This window comes from Morus notabilis, unplaced genomic scaffold (genome assembly GCF_000414095.1).
Source record: "Morus notabilis unplaced genomic scaffold, ASM41409v2 Scaffold139, whole genome shotgun sequence".
Taxonomy (NCBI): Eukaryota; Viridiplantae; Streptophyta; class Magnoliopsida; order Rosales; family Moraceae; genus Morus; species Morus notabilis.
In genome coordinates, this window is record NW_010361068.1 from 1,027,840 (window position 1) to 1,045,632 (window position 17,793).

The following is a 17,793-nucleotide window of genomic DNA, read 5'->3' on the forward strand; positions in this document are numbered from 1 at the left end:
CCTCTCTACAAACAAGAGTCAAAGCCCTAATCTTTAGAAAAACTCAAGATAAAATAGAGAGTTTTACTTGATCAGTGGGGGCACATACTTTAAAATTACGATAAATAATAGTGTTCTGGACAACAAGTATAGTGGTTTTGTTTCTTTTTACTGAGGGCACGTGCACTTATTGGGTACAAAGTGGATCCATATTCAAATTTTGTTATATTTGTAAATCACTCATTACGCTATTTTCCATCTCCTCCCTACATTTTATGTAAGTGCGTGACACTCCTCATACATTAACTAATACAATTAAATACTAAAATTTAGATATGTTATATATTGTGTCAAAATTTATACTAAATATAACATATGTTAAATTTTACACCTAAAAATAACACTGTAATTAAAAGTAGTTTTCATAGCTAAAATTTGATATTGTCATAATAATTTGACATTGAATTGATGCTCTAAAGCTCATGCGCATGCTTGAGACAAATTACTTAATTTGTCTGCTCATTTGTTAAAGATCATCAATACGTGTAATTCTGTTTACTTATTTGTTATCTGACTATACTTGGGGTTTAAGATTACGTGTATTATGTTTATAATGCCCTCCTTTGTTCTAAGAACCTTCCAATTTTGTGCATAGCAAATGGAAATTGTGGATTTTGGCTTTTTACGATCGCTTATGACAAGCAATTTACAGAAACCTCAATGCTCATAAATGAATGTCTTTTTTTTTTTAAATTGCTTTTGGCGTAAATGCTAACACCAATTATATATTTGATAATAAAAAATATGATATGATATGTTATTTTTATTTGTGTTCTAATATATAATGCTATTTAAAATGCGAAATTTACTTAATTTTTCCACAATCATTAAATTTTAAAGTTGTAAAAATAAATTTTTATTTTAAAAATAAGTAGAAAATGTTAATGGTGCGACGGTTACAAGAGAAAATAAATATCTCAACTAATAGTAATTAAATGTCAAATTTGCTATACACTATATTTAGTGAAAAATTTGTCACGAAGTATAACATATGAGGAATTTAACACACCAAATAGCATTGTCTTAAAGAGTATTTTTTTGCACTTAAATAGTAAATTTATAATTGACAAATCAATTATAAGATTGCATTATAAATGCTCTGAATTGAAGAGCAAAAAAGTTATTTGAGGCTAGCTCAATTAGAGTTTAATAAGTGTTGTGTTGTTTTTGATAAATTGAGTTTTGGTTCAAGTTCCGGCAGTTATTTGTTGAGTTTAAAAAAAAAAAAAAAAAGGACAGAAAACAAATAATCAGAGATCTAATCGATCAACAAATCAATACAAACAGATATACCTCAACTACATATATATTTTGCCTCACCACCTCAACTATTTCCTTTTGTTTTTGCTGCCAAGCAACAACGATAGATAAAAGAGAAATCTGTAAAAGAAACCCCAGGCAACAATAATTAATAAGTACATCCACTTGTTGAGATCAGTGATTCCTTGCTCTTTCAGAACGTCCAAACCAGTTGTTAAACATGTCGAGCTCGTGACATTATAATTAGTCCCCGAACTGGCGCTCAAGCTCCCCAACATCCTCTCCTTCGTGTCGCCGGAAATGTTGCGAAATGGAGTGTCGTCAAACATCTCCGAACCCCTCCGGAAACACTTCGTCGGATCGTCAAATTCGCTTCGCATAAGGGCTTCATAGGGATATTTGATAAGAGAGACATAATGGAACCAAATCCAGTAAGGCGGGATTCGGTTTCGGTTGATGAAGAACCCGCTCAGCAGAAGGAAGTAGGCCGAGACGGCAATGACGACGGTGTATCCGAGTAGAATATGGGGGACTAATCCAGAGACAAATACGGCGAAGGAGTTTCCGGCCCAAAACGAGGCGTAGATTATCAGGAAGTAGAATAGGAAACCGGAGATTCCTCCGGTGAGCCCAACAGCCCAAAACGTCGTCATCGAGAAGGCGAGGGAGAGGATGAAAAGCGGCAGCAGCACAGCAAAAGCATGGGAAAGTACGTACGAGGATCGGCGGTACGCGTTGTAAGCGGTTTCTCTCATGAAGATGAATCGCTCTTGAAGGAAAACCGGGAGGTATTGACAGCTGGAGAAGTAAGTGGAGGATATAGCGAAGGCAAAGAACCCTAACCGTTCTCGTATCCCCTTGGGAGAATCATCAAGCTGCCAATATATGGTGGCGAGTAAGAAACCGGTTGTTAAGATTGTGATCAGCCGAGCGGCGAAAATCTCCGGTGTTCTTCTCGAATTGGTCATCGAACGCTTGTATAGAACCAGCATTTCTGTCCAGAAAGGGTTCGCAAAGGTTTTCTTGACGTTGGAAGTATTAATGTTGTCGGAGACTAATTTTCCTTTGGAGATGCCTAAATTCAATGCTTCTGTAAGCGATGAAACGACGTCAGATTTTTCGGCATCTGCACGTTCGGAACTTTTCCCTGTGTTGTTGAGATCCACCAAGGTACTGATTCCGTTGGTCGAGTCTTCGAGCTCGGAGATCAAATCGAGCATGAACTCGACCGGGTTTGCGTTGTCGGGGATCGGCCGGCCAAATTTGGAGCAAAACAGGGGAAGATTAATTGGCGATCCTCTGTAAACCACTTGTCCTTTGGAGAGGAAGATCAGTTTGTCTAGCAATCCAATTATCCGATAACTCGGTTGGTGTACGGACATCACGACGACGCTACCACCCCGAGCAATGTTCTTCAGGACATTCACCACCGTGAACGCGCTAGTCGAATCGAGCCCCGACGTCGGCTCATCAAGGAAGAGGAGAATCGGGCCGTGGATTATATCAATTCCGATCGAGACACGGCGCCTTTCTCCACCAGAGACACCGCGCCGGCCCTCATCTCCAATTATTGTCTTCGCGGCACTACGGAGGCCTAATTGGTCGATCAGGTCCTGAACTCGAGCCTTCTTCTTCGACTCCTCGAGCGTTCGGGGAAGCCGGAATTCTGCAGCGAAGCCCAGAGTCTCTTCAACTGTAAGCATTGGGAATAACAGGTCGTCCTGCATCACGTAGGCCACGATCGCTTTCCATAACCGAGACTCCAAAACCTCGCCGTTTAAACTCACTGTTCCTTTCAAGCTCTCTTTCTCAATTCGATTGGCTAAGGCGTCGAGCAGCGTCGTTTTTCCCGAGCCGCTGGCGCCTAAGATTGCAAGTATTTCTCCGTCGCGCGCTTCGCCTGAGATGCTGTTTAGTATTGTCCTTTTTTCCGGCTCGGCGGTTCTTCTCGCGATCAACGACGAAAATGTAAACTTTGGACGAACCTTGACGCTGTATGTGAGGTTATTGAAACAGAGAAGAAACGACAACGGCTTGATCGGCTTCTGGCTTCTTTCATCGACGTTTAGCACGTGGTGTTCTGAGGTTCCGACTCCGGCACCGGCGCGGGTTATCTCCTCTTCTCGTACGTCTTCCATTTTATGGTATATGAAAAGGCTTGTTTGTTTTAGACATTACGAGATTTGCCTTGCTTTTAATATATTTGCCCACTGCATGTAAACGATCGAATCAAGAAAAAGACAATGAACGTTACTTCTGAGTTTGAAAGTGTTGCATTTTGTCAATGGAATTTGTTATCGAAGTTGATCCTTTGAAGGGGAAAAAGAAAAGGCTTCGCAATCACAATATAATAATAATAATAATAATAATAGTAATAATAGTAATAATAATGATTATGATGATAATAAATTATGGGTTCTTCAATTATATGTATGCCGTGATTGTGACATTACGATCACAAGTAACCGCATTGCAGTTTTCCCAACAACTAAAGTTTTACTTGGAGAGAATTGAGAATTTTTTTTTTAATAAAAAGCTAATCATACCATATTTGATCAAGCTGGCACCGTATATTATAGTACATTAGTTCGTTAGCTGTATTCCATGATAACGTTGGTATGCAACATGCATATATATATATATATATGTATATATATATTTTCCCCACTATTGTTGTCTCTCCTTAAATTATTTATATATGTCTATCCATGTACCTAAATCCAATATGCATATACAAATATATACACACACACAATCATAAATTAATTATCAACTACATGATCTTATAACCTTTATATTATGATGTAAGACGGTTACAGTGCCAACTAATCGTTGCGTACATGTATACATATATGTTATCTACAAATAAGCCAAAAATGAAATTAATTCATGATTCTAACAAATAACAAATAACTAATACAATATAGAACATACCTTCATTCATGATAACAAACCCATTTAATCAAAGATCAAGCCGATAGATGATCGACTACTCCATTTCACTTAATTAATTTTCTTTCAAGGGTATATGCTCTGATATCTTAATTAATGAGCTATAAATGTTGTCATAAGCGAGAGAGTGTAGTATAACTTCCTTATATAGATATCTAATTATCCCCCCATCCTTAAGAAAACCAATATTATAAGGTATCCAACAAACTTCTCTATAGGACAATAATTACTTGACTCTTTTAATTAAGTGCCACTTACTTTCGTATTAAGTCATAGGTGGGTCATATTATTCCTTATGTAAGGAGGTAACGTATATATAGGAACACTACTACGCGGATATAGCTAGCATTCATAATGTATAACACACTTCGATCGTGTGGCAATACTCTAGCTTAATATGTATCCTACAGCTACAGAAAACAAGAATTCAAATATGCGTAACATTATTTGGATTACTCTAGCAATTCCTTCGTGTGGCGATACATGTTTTACCCCCTCTAGCACACTTCATATTTGTGAAACCGACAAACTGGTGGGAATGTTACATACGTTATAATTTCGTTAAAAACTGAAAAGGCCATTAATTATGGTAATCCACAGTATCGGAATGATGATTTGGATATCAGATCATCAACCTGTATTTCTAGCTAGCCAGGGCCAACGCATGAGGACAACGCCAATTAGAGAGTACGTACGGCGTCTTTACATGACCCTGGGCCCAACGTCAATTAAAGAACCCTACTTGGACCACCGGCGGAATGATAAGGGTTCTGGTCTCTGGCTTTCAATACTTATAAATGCAAATTTTATGGAATCCACCGGAACCTTGCCTATGTAAAAAAAAAATAAATAAATAAATAAAAAGAGAGAGAGAGAGAATAACTATTAGCAAGGAGCATGACTCGAAGTGTCTTAGAAGATACCAACTAGAGATGTCAAATGGGCCAGGCCGTCCATGGACGGCCCGGCCCAACCCGTAATAGTGCTGGGTTCAGCACAGCCCGGTCCGCTACTGTTACGGGCCGTGCTGGCCCATCATGTGTAATGGGCTAGGGCTGGGCCTCGGCTTCTCCGCCCGCGGCCTAGGCCCAGTTCGGCCCGGCCCAGGCCCGCAAAACAGCCTACAAAACGGCCCATTCTAAATGCTACCGTTGGGCCTTCACGAGCCCAATGGTCGGCCCGTCACGGGCCTCCTATTTAGGCTGTGACGGGCCTACTGTTAGGCACGTCACGGGCCGCCCGTTGGACCTGCGAAGGGCCCAACGTTAAGAATCTGAAAATGCTCAAAAAATCCCCTACAAATACCCCTTAATTCCACCCTAAATCCCACACAACAATTCACTCTCAACTTCTCATCTCACTCACTTTCTATCTCTCATCTTATCTCTTTTATTTTGATTCTAAGCTTTTTTCTCGCGATCACTCATTTTCTTGCTATTTCATTTACAAAGTTCACGTTCAATCAATTTCCAGAAAATGGCCACATCAAACTTTCATGATTTCACTGCTCTTCCTGAGCTTGGTGATGAGGCATTTTTTAAGGATGAAATAATGTCTCCCAACCTCACCCCCACTGAACTAGAAAATGCTCCGGTAGATAATGCTTCAGTGCACAATGAGGAAGTTGGAGAACGCAGCAGGGGAAAAAGACCGCGAACTTCTCCGAGATGGCAGCATTTCACCGAGGAGCCTCGACCAAATCCAAAAACAGGTGAAATGGAAATTCGTGCGGTATGTAATTATTGTAAAAAAACACTTTTCTAATAAAAAAGGGTGGGGGTACTAGTCATCTGGATAGACATTAGAAAGTATGTCTACCGTTGCACCAAGGTGGGAGTGTGGACTCCCGTCAACAAATACTATCACTCATATCACAGGGGTTACAAAATTTTACATATGATGCACAACGTGCTCGTGAGGCACTAGCTAAATTTCTAGCTAGTGCCGAATTGCCTCTTTCTTTTACAGATGATGCGGCGTTTGAAGAGTTCATCCAGACGGCCTTCTGCCTACAATTTAAATGGGTAAGTAGAAACACAACTCGTTCTGATTGCATGAAAGTGTTTTATGCAATGAGACAATCTCTTATTGATAATTTTAGGGCTTTTAATGTTACTGTCTCTTGCACTTTTGATCTATGGGAGGGGTGCAATAAAATTGGATATTTATGTGTCACGGTGCAGTATGTTGATGACGAATGGGTTTTACAAAAAAGAATAATTGGTTTTCGTTTATGTCTATATCCTCATAATGCGTCATCTATTTTTAGTACAATAATGGAAATTTTTAGGTTTTATGGGATAGAAGATAAAGTTTTAACTATTACTATTGATAATGCGTCAGCTAACACAGCTACAATTAACATGTTTAAACATAGTTTGAAACCATCGTTTAAGGGGGGGGGGGGGGGGGGTAAAAGGAATTTTTCATCAACGATGTGCATGTCACATAATTAATTTAGTAGTTCAGGCAGGAATTGAACATATTTCATCTAATCTAACAAATATTAGAGAATCATTATCATTCATATCTAATTCTGGAGCTTGGCTTTAAGAATTCAAACAATATTGCAGGAACAGTCAGCTGAGCCCAAGTAAGTTTGCAACTAACGTGAGACATATGTAGAATTCCACCTATTTAATGTTGAAGGCAGCACTCCCCTATTCATAGCTTATCACGATGTACGTAAACAGTAAGAATGATCAACTTTTAATTTTTGATACAGATTGACAGATTGGTGAGTATTTTTTTAAATTTCTTAAAGTTTTTTTACAATGCTACTGAATTACTTTCTGGAGTTTATTATCCTACTGCACATTTAGCTTTACATCAACTGATAACTCTAAGAAATTAGAGTTATCCAATGGTTTTATAGCTCAAAATTGCGTGACCAAGAGTGACTTTTCTAGTTTGTTGTGTGTTTTAATTTAGATTTGTATAGTTTACACTTACTTTGGCTTAATTTCATACTGGTGCTCCTCTTGAAGTGAAAGTTGATGATTTTGAAGTAAAATGAGGTGAAAAATTGACTAAGGCTGTGTGCGCACTTAGCAGGAAATTTCTGGGCTAAATGCTGCGGCATTCTGGCAACATTCTGGGAACAGCTAGCATATGGCTGACGTCAGCGCACTAGCTAGAGAAAGCAGACAAAAAAGGAATCCATGTGAGCTGGCTGAGCATGTGTGATTGTGGTCCACTGTGCACATCATCAAGTGACACCTCAGCCCTTGTGTTGCCCTAGAAGGGAATGTTTTCTTAGGACAAAGTAGCAGCCGCTAGGTAGATATATAGAAAAGAGGAGAGAGACTTGTTTTCCTTAGACAAAACAGACAGAGTATCTCCTCTCCAGAGAGGAAAAAAAGCTTCGTATGAGAGCTGAAGAAGAGAGAAAATACAAAGAGTACCCAGCTTAGAAAAAGAATTAGAAACGTGAGAAGAAGGCAGGAGGTTGAAGGACATTTTGGCCGGACAGAGAGGAATCCAAGATCCAGCTGAAATTCGTTATTTTTCTGTTAGCTTAACTCTCTTTTGTTATTTAGCTACTAATTTAGCTATGGATTATTCTGGAGCTTTGAATCTTGTAAATCTCATTATGAACTAATTTACTTTAGCTAGGTTTGCTAATGGAACCAAGATTGTAAGAATGACAATTTATTTCTGAGATGCTATTAAATTACTATTCATGTTCATTCATGTGAGCTAATGCCTAATTCTATTCTTAAATGGCCATCGATTTTAGGATACAAGATTAAGATTAATACTGGAAGGGTTAGTTTTAATCGGATCTAACATGAATGATGCTTGTTCAATAACCTTGTTTAGTTGTTGATTAGTCGATGGTATATGAATATATTATTCACCTTGCATAACTTAAAGAAACCTGAGCTTAAATCTGCATTCTGAAAGGTAGATTCACATAGGAATATGTTGGAAATGGTTTGAGGAACCTTAGTCGTAATTAATTCGGAAGAACTTTATGCAATAAAGGAGTTTCTGTTAACAGGGGTAGTAAAATGCTACAGCATTCTAGGTAACATTTTAGTCAGACTTGCAATTGAAGGGAAGTTAGCAGACCTAGCTCATTTTCACCACAAAATTACAGCCCATCATTACATTCTTGTTACTGTTAGCCATTTAGATTGCACCGCGTTTGCATCATTTTAGTGAATTTGTGCCACATTCATTCATTACTTGTTTGGTTGAATATATAACTTCCAACATGTATTTTTGGTGATTTAATCTTCGTGGGATCGACACTCTTATTCACTATTTATTACTTGTTTGCGACACTTGCACTTACGAGCATAAATATCACGCAACATCAACTATTTAATATTTTAGAAACATTTTCTTATTATAGGGATACATAACTTTTTGGAAACATAGTTAAGTTAATGGAAAATAAATTTAAAAGTTATTGGTCAAGTTGTCCTATGTTATATGCATTGGTAACCATTTTAGATCCTAGGTACGGAGTAGATGGGACTGACTCATTGATGATTGCTACCGTAGAAAATTTAGGAATAGATATGCAACTAACTATTACTGACACTAAGAGGATGTTAGAAAAGGTTTTTAGTTTGTATGAGGCAAAATACGTCACAGGTAAAAAAGAACAGGAAACTTTGACGTCAACTAGCAGTTCGGGGCCTAAAGAATCATCGTGGAGTCTCTTAAAGAAGAAAGAGAAAACGGCAGGATCGTCATCAACACAAGCCTCTACCGAACTAGTAAAATATTTTGAAGCAAATTTTGTAATCATGATGACAAACTAGACATCTTACAGTGGTGGAAGAGCAATACCGATCATTTTCTAACATTGTCTGTAATAGCTCGTGACATTCTGACAACTCTAGTGTCAACGGTAGCATCAGAGTAAGTATTTAGTGCAAGCAACCGAATTCTTGACGAGAAGAGAATCAGAATGCATCCAGATATCTTGGAGGGGCTAATGTGCGTTAAAGACTGGGAAGATGCCAGAAGACAAAAACAACAATACACAGATGATTCAATGTAAGAATATTTTTCTAACTTAGAAATAACAGAATCTTCTGGAAGCACTTAGGTTTGTAATTTATTATTCCTAGCTATTGCACTCTTTTTTCCTTCGCTAAGGTTTTGTCCCAATCTCCCCACGGGTTTTACTTGGCAAGGTTTTTAACGAGGTAGTCATTTATGTGTACTTATTCTTATTATGTTAATTCAATAAAATTATACTTTTGGGGGCATATGATATATATATATATATATATTTTTTTTTTTTAATTAAATTTTAAAAAAATTCAATTTGTTGGGCTGGCCCGTGAAGGGCCTTGGCCCAAGCCCGGCCCTAACCCTTATGGACTAGGGCCGCGGGCCTAGACCGGGCCTGAGTTTTTCTCCTCAGGCCCGGCCCAGACACGGCCCAGGCCTGTTACGGGCTTAGTGTTGGACGTGCCGTGCCGGCCCAGCACGGCACGTTTGACACCACTAATACCAACTGGTAAAAGTTGTCTAAAATGACTTGAAGTACCTAACAGTTGGTAACCAACTGATATCATAGTGGTTAATAACCGGTGGTTTAAGAGTATATATATACTTGGTATTCTTTCAAAATCTATTGTTGTGACATGGTGTGACATTCTCCGCAAATATTTTTTACTCACTGCATAAGTCATTCCAAGCCATGATTCTACGGCATTCATGCAGAGATCGTATATGTTCTCTCTCAAAAACTAGTCTATATGTTCAACTTTATCGCATAAATAGTCATTGAACTAAAAAGTATCATATGAATGGTCCTTCTTTTAATTTTTGGATAGAGATCACTTAATTAGATGATAGTTTTATACTCGCAAATTCGGTACTTTAATCTTAGCTTTTTGTTGGTTTTTGAGAGTTTAGTGTGAAATTTACGTTTGGTTTTGTTTATTTTGTAGTGTGATACTTTTATCATAGCTTTTCGTTGGTTTTCGAGAATTTATTGTCGAACTTACGGTTGGTTTTGTGTTTGTTTTGTAAGTTAGGAAGATATAGCATTTGGGATTGATTTTGAGTATATTAGAGATAAGAAGAGCGTTAAATGATCATATTCGTGGAAAAGGCGAGCACCACAGCGCTGACACATTGAAGTTGCAATGCTGGAAAAAAGAAAAAAATAAAGTAGTGCATGAAGCCAGTGTTGCGGCGCCAATTTATAATCACGGCCGCGGCGCCAAAAGAGGCAATTTCGACTGATTGTTCAACGTCGCGATGCTGGAGGGTCAAAGGAGATATGCCGAGTAAGCGCCGCGGCACCCATTTGCAAGAGGGCTGAAAAAATTGATTTTGTTTCCAATTATAACTCTACGAACCCAAGTGTATAAATAGAAAAGTTTTTGGTTATTTCTGGACCAGTTTGGCAGCAAAGAATAGAGATAATTCACGTACAACGGATGAGAAGATGAATCACTCAGAGACGGATTTAGGCCATCGATTTTGGAAATATTTTCTTCTTTTCCTCGTTTCCCTTATGTTAAAAACAATGTTTAGGATGTTTTCTTTTACAATTATGTTTAATTTTCAATTTTTAATTTAATCGATATTTATTTTGTATTGCTGAGTGTTATAATCTGTTCTTAATGCTTATGAGTGTCTGGCCAACATTTACATGAATTGGTGTTTAATTTTGAGACTGAGAAGCGATAGTTAAACATGACACTTGGTTATAATGCCGGGATTATATTTTTTTTATTTTTAATGAATCTCAACATGTTAAAATCTTAACATAGATGTAGGGTATGCATATTTGAGGTATAATTATTAATGCTTGAGAAATATTAGTAATTAATTTAGAGAAATCCACTATCAGCAAAGGAATAAATATTAATTGATTGGAAATTAGGAATGTGAGCAGTGATTGATTTGGTGAAATATTAGTAATTATTAAATTTTCATCTCTTTCTATTTACACTTTGCTTTATTTTAATTGTTAAATGTTTTGCTTTTATTTTCATAGAAAATTCTCTCCTTGCGAAATATTCAGATAAAATTAGGGTTAACAACCCCATTTATCACCTATTTTTAGTCAAAGCCAATTTCGATAGTTAAAAACAATCAATCCTCGTAAGACAAAATTCTGTACTCAGAGAAATTTTATTACTTGACAACGATAGCATACATGATACGCTTATACTCGTGAAAAATCATAACAATTGGTTCACTTTAAGAATCAAAAATCATGAAAAGTTCTCAAAATTTATTTTCTGTCTAGAAATAGTCATTATGTTGAAAGTCATACCAAATTTAGACCTTGAACTAAAAAATATACTAAAATTAGTCATTGTGTTAAATAAATATATGGAAACATTAAATTTGAGAAGTTGTATCGAATTTGGTCTCTAAACTAAAAGTGATGGTAATTGCACTAATGCACCTAGAACTTATCACATATTGCACCCTAAACTTTTAAATTTGACATTTAAGACTGCAAGTTTTATAATTCTTGACAATGCAATCAAAATCAATAACTGACTTCAATTTATGTATGGAAACGAGGATCCGGATGCCTATATTTAAAAAGTTAATGTCAATATGTAAACCATTAAGAGTCCAATATGCCAACCAACAAGAAGCTTAGGGTGCATTTTTGTAAACATCTTAGAGGATCTCCGTCCATTAATTGACGTATGTTAGCTATTAGAGCTCAATAGTAAATGTACTTTTTAATGGAGAACACAATTAGAATTCTATTAGAATTAGAGATTTATTTGAGTTTGAATAGTTTTAGGAGTTTGATTATGTACTATTAGGATTTATATGCCTATAAATAGGCCTCTCTATATGTTCATTATTTTCATACTTGATTAATGATATTGAATATTCATATTTTCCCTCTATTATTATCTTATTCTCTCCAATTCCTCCATCTAGATTCTTTTCATTTCCTCTTCCTCTATTGCTCCCTCTTGCTCTTCCTCTCTATCGGTCCTACATCACTTTTATATTTGGGATCCTATATATTTTTCAAAACTAAAAATTTTGGATCCAAGTTGCCAAAATTGATAAATGCAGAGTGCACGAATGAAATTAACTAAAAAAAAGTACCAAAAATTAGTCCCTATGCAGAATACATTGATAGAGATTGTCAAATATGATCGGTAGTAGCTTAAGCCCAGTTCTAAATCACTTTTTAATAATTTTTTGAGTAATAAAGAAAGTATTTTCAGTGGGGATTTTCCAATCCCAACCAAGCCTAAACTAAGATGAGTATGGAGGTAAAAAAAAAAAAAAAAAAAAAAAGGCTTTTATCTTCTAAGGCATGTCTTCCCAAATGAATACCTTTTAACTAACAATTGACTTTGCCTTTGTTTTATGTCCCACTTTTCATGTTGAATGAGTTGAAAAAAGCAAAATATCCTCTACAACATGATTATAAGCAATTGATGTTAAGCAATTGATGTTAGACCCCCCAAACCCAAAAAAAAAAAAGTATGGGGGGAAAAAAAAAAAAAAAAAAAAAAAGGACGCGGTGCGGGAGTGAAGGAAGCATACCCATCCCTGTGTCTCCCATAATATTCCCTATACACAACTGTACATCACCAAAGATACAAGTTGCCAGCTGATTTGCTACTTTGGAAGTTCTCGTCCCAACAGGCTGGCATAGAACCCAAATTAGTAAAGGGTGCACACTAAGTTATATTCATTTATTTATTTATTTTTGGTGTATTATTACTTGTAATTGAGTTGGAGAGTAAAAAAAGTTGCAGGGAATTAATCAACAAATTAATCACACATTCAAATAGGCAGCAGCCTCCCAAAGTGAATCGACCACATATAAGTACATACACATTTTGCAGCTACTTCCTTTTGTTTTTGCTGCCAAGCAACAACGATAGATAAAACAGGAATCTGTAAAAGAAACCCCAGGCAACAATAATCAATAAGTACATCCACTTGTCGAGATCAGTGATTCCTTGCTCTCTCAGAACGTCCAAACCAGTCGTCAAACACGTCGAGCTTGTTACGTTATGATTAGTTCCCGAAATGGCGCTCAAGTTCCCCAACATCCTCGCTTTCACGTCTTCAGAAACGTTGCGAAACGGAGTGTCGTCGAACATCTCTGAACCCCTCCTGAAACACTTGGTCGGATCGTTGAATTCGCTTCGCATTACGGCTTCATAGGGATATTTGATGAGAGAGGCGTAGTGGAACCAAATCCAGAAAGGCGGGATTCGGTTCCGGTGATGAAGAATCCGCTCAGGAGAAGGAAGTAAGCAGAGACGGCGATGACGACGGTGTATCCAAGCAGGAGGTGCGGGACTAATCCCGAGACGAACACGGCAAAGGAGTTTCCGGCCCAAAACGATCCGTAGATGATCAAGAAGCAGAATAGGAAACCTGTGACTCCTCCGGCAAGCCCCACTGTCCAAAATGTTGCGGTCGAGAAGGCGAGCGAGAAGACAAAGAGCGGCAAGAGCACCGCAAAAGCATGAGAAAGTACATAGGAAGATCGGCGGTAAGCATTGTAAGCGGTTTCTCTATGGAAGATGAATCGCTCTTGGAGGAAAACCGGAAGGTATTGACAGCTAGAGAAGTAGGTAGCGGATATCGCGAAGGCGAAGAACCCTAATCGCTCTCTTATCCCCTTGGGAGAATCATCAAGCTGCCAATATATGATGGCGAGTAAGAAACCGGTTGTTAAAATTGTGATCAGCCGGGCGGCAAAAATCTCCGGTGTTCTTCGGGAATTGGTCATCGAACGCTTGTACAGAACTGACATTTCTGTCCAGAAAGGGTTTGCGAAGGTCTTCTTGATGTTGGAAATATTAACGTCGTCGGAGACTAACTTTCCTTTGGAGATACCTAAATTCAATGCTTCCGTAAGAGATAGAATAGTGTCGGATTTTTTGTTTTTAGGACTTTTCCATGTGTTGTTGAGCTCCACCAAACTATTGATTTTGTTGGTTGAGCATTCGAGCTCAGAGATTAAATCAAGCGTGTACTCGGTCGGGTTTGCATTCTCGGGGATTGGCCGTCCGAATTTGGAGCAAAACAGATGGAGATTAGTCGGCGATCCTCTGTAAACAATTTGTCCTTTGGAGAGGAAGATCAATTTATTGAGCAATCCGATAATCCGGTAACTCGGTTGGTGTATGGCCATTACGACGACGCTCCCACTCTGAGCAATGTTCTTCAGGACGTTCACCACCATGAACGCGCTTGTCGAGTCGAGCCCAGACGTGGGCCCGTCAAGGAAGAGAAGAATCGGGTCATGGATTATGTCGATTCCAATCGAGACGCGTCGTCTTTCTCCGCCAGAGACGCCACGGCGGCCCTCATCGCCGATTATCGTCTGCGCGGCGCCTCGGAGGCCTAATTGATCGATCAGCGCCTGAACTCGCACCTTCTTCTTCGACTCCCCGAGCATCTTGGGAAGCCGAAAGTCCGCTGCAAAGGCTAACGTCTCCTCCACTGTCAGCGTCGGGAATAACAGGTCGTCCTGCATCACGTAGGCCGTGATCACTTTCGATAACCTAGACTCCAAAACCTCGCCGTTTAAACTCACTCTTCCTTTCAAGCTCTCTTTCTCAATTCGATTGGCTAAGGCGTCGAGCAGCGTCGATTTTCCGGAGCCGCTCGCACCTAAGATTGCGAGTATTTCGCCGTCGCACGCCTCACCGGAGATGTCCTTTAGGATTGTCTTCATTTCAGGCTCAGCGGGTCTTGCCAGCACGGAAGAAAATGTCAACTTCTGACGAACCTTGACGCTGTATGTGAGATTAGTGAAACAGAGAAGAAACAACAATGGCTTCGGATCGAGGCTTGCGTCATTGATGTTTAGCACACGGTGCGGCGACGTTTCGTTTCCGTCGCCGGCGATCTCCTCTTCTCGCACGTCTTCCATTTTGTTGAAGATCAAAAGGCTTGTTTGTTTAAGGCATTACGAGAAATTTCCCTTGCTCTGAATATAGTTTCCCAAAAGACAATGAACGAAACTTCTGAATTTGAAAGTGTATTGTTTTGTCGATGGAATTTGCTATCGAAATGGACCATTTGAAGGGAAAAAGAAAAGCTTCACTATTAAAATAAAAAGAATAGTTTCTTCAATAATGGCGCCCTGATTATTTTCAAGTGAAAAAAATAGTTAATAATGATGCCATGATTGTAACTTTACGATCACACTTAAGCGTGTTTTTGTAGTTTCTCGAATAATATAATGAACATTAAGTGGAGATATTTGGAAAATTCTAATCCAAGCGTACTTTGATCACGTTTCGCGCACCATGTTACTATAATACGCTATGTTCGTTGGTCCTAATATTCCATGATCACGTGGTTATGCAACATGCATATTAGATAATTATATTGTTTCCAAATTTGTCATCTCTTCTTAAATTATTGATTGCAAAGATATGCCTATGCATGACTAAATCTATATGCACATACAAATATAAGTATATATACATATTCCGATAAATTATTTAGGGGATATTTGTTTCCTATATTCATCTCTGATTCTGAATTATGATTCATGGTTTTCTACAGTGTTTTCTCTCATAAAAAAATACACGTAAAACGAGAATAATTCAGAATCATAATTCTGACTACATAAACCAAATGTCTTCTTATTTACATGACCCCACAGCCTTCTAGTGCTATGAGTAACAGTTATAATGTCATTGTCTTTCTCGTGATCCTACGTGATTGAAGTCTCAATTGGACTTATGCTGTAGAAACTCTAGTGGGTGGTTTAACAAAAATTAAAAACAGCTGTTCTGATGAGTGGTTTTGCAACGTGATATTTACTTAACTACTCCAACAAGATTTTGTACTGCTTGCAAAACTTAAATTATTTAAACGAGAAACTAACTAGTCGTGAGTGGATTATAAATATATGTACAAATATGATCATATAATGTTCGAAAGTGAATTTTGGGCTTGTTTGAATTAAAGGTGGATTCAAAACAGTTGGTTAGAAGCAGTTAAAAGTGCAGCTTACTTGTTATAACCGACTTTATTACTAGGCAACCAATAAATAAAAAGTCTATTGGTTAAGTGTCAATTTATTTGTATGGTAAACTTTACCTTTTGAGATGGTTGCTCTGAAATTTTACCCTTTTGACTACGCACTACCCCCTTCACTCCTTACTCACTCACTATCCTTCTCACAATGGACCAATATTTGTGATCTAAATATCAAATGGATACTATTTAAAAGGATATTTGTCTCTTTTTTTCCGTTATAAATTGGTATCTTATAATTAGAAGATTATTGTTTTGATCTAGCATTGTATCTTGATCCTTTGACTATCTACTACATGGGTGACAAAGGAAGAAGCCCGAGAATGATGTATTAAATATGAATGCGTCTATTGAGACGTATTTTTTATTTTTCACACATCATTTTCTAATATTATCAAATTACCCATTAATAAAATATCTTTTAAAAATAATAGTATTTTATAAAAATAAGCATTGCGTACCCCCACCTTTAAATATATTCATATATATTATTGCTTTCTAAAACTTATTGTGCCCTACTTTTCTAAAGAAATAATAGGGATGGATTCAAACGTGAAAGAGTCTCTCCACAAAAAGGTACGTAGTTAATTTTTTTTAAACAAAATCTTGTTTTTTTTATTCAATTTTCTTATAGTTCTATCATTAATTTTGAAAAGTTCGTGATTGGTTAAAAAAAAAAAAAAAAATTTTGAAGAGGAAAGTTTTTTCCTCTCATTTTGTTACTGATTGTATACTCAAAGATCATAATTCGTACTTGATTGCCTTCACTTGGGTATTATAATTGTCAGTAATTTCTGATCAAGTGAAAGCAATTAAGTAATTATTTAAAAAATAAAAAAGAAAGGAAACGATAATGCTCGCAGCAGACACCGTCGCTTGTTGCTCATTTGTGCTTATAAGAGCGTATCCAAGAAAATTCTCTAAATTTTAACTAAATTTTAGTTATTTGTTATTTTATTTAACAATTTTTTAGTAAGTCAAATTATTTTAATATATTTTTGAATTTAAAATATAAATAACTCTTTTTTAACTTTTACTTTACGTCAAAATAAAGAATAAAATAATAATAAAAAAAACTAGCCAGTCTTGCTAACTATATTTAGCTAGTAGAACATGTTTTAGTTAAAATAACTAACCATTTAGCTAATGATTAGAGTAGAGAAAAACTAAAAAAATAAAATTATTAGTTATTTTGACTAAAAATATAAAATAACTAATTAGAATTATTCTTAACATTACATGGACGGCCATGATACTGTGAATAGCCAAGGAAAAAAAAACAAATAAAATACAGGAGTTTAATTTTTTTTTTAATACAGAGATATTTACATATCCAACAAATGAATTTATTAAAAATGACAAGCAACGATATCCAAGAAACAAGTAAAAAAAAAAGGCTTGGAAAACAAGAACATGAGTGTCAATGACGGTAATTTTAGTACGGCAAACTAGCTCTTTTTGTTTTTTGTTTTTTGCCGAATGAAGTGATTAACAACAACATCATAGAAGAACGAAAAAAATAGAAACCAATGTTCTTAATTAACCCGTATCTCTTCCAAC

The 17,793-nt window shown here is 37.0% G+C and overlaps 2 protein-coding genes across 2 annotated transcripts; both read right to left on the bottom strand.

The window, feature by feature from the left end:
* Positions 1–1,367: 1,367 nt before the first annotated feature.
* Positions 1,368–3,501, bottom strand: LOC21408136 (ABC transporter G family member 6). The gene has a single exon (XM_010098384.2). The coding sequence runs from the start codon at positions 3,435–3,437 to the stop codon at positions 1,368–1,370; it is 2,070 nt and encodes a 689-aa protein (XP_010096686.1). The 5' UTR covers positions 3,438–3,501.
* Positions 3,502–13,067: 9,566 nt separating this feature from the next.
* Positions 13,068–15,115, bottom strand: LOC21408139 (ABC transporter G family member 6). The gene is given in 2 exon segments (XM_010098387.2): positions 13,068–13,453; positions 13,456–15,115. Coding segments are annotated over 2 exon segments (2,046 nt in total).
* Positions 15,116–17,793: the final 2,678 nt, after the last annotated feature.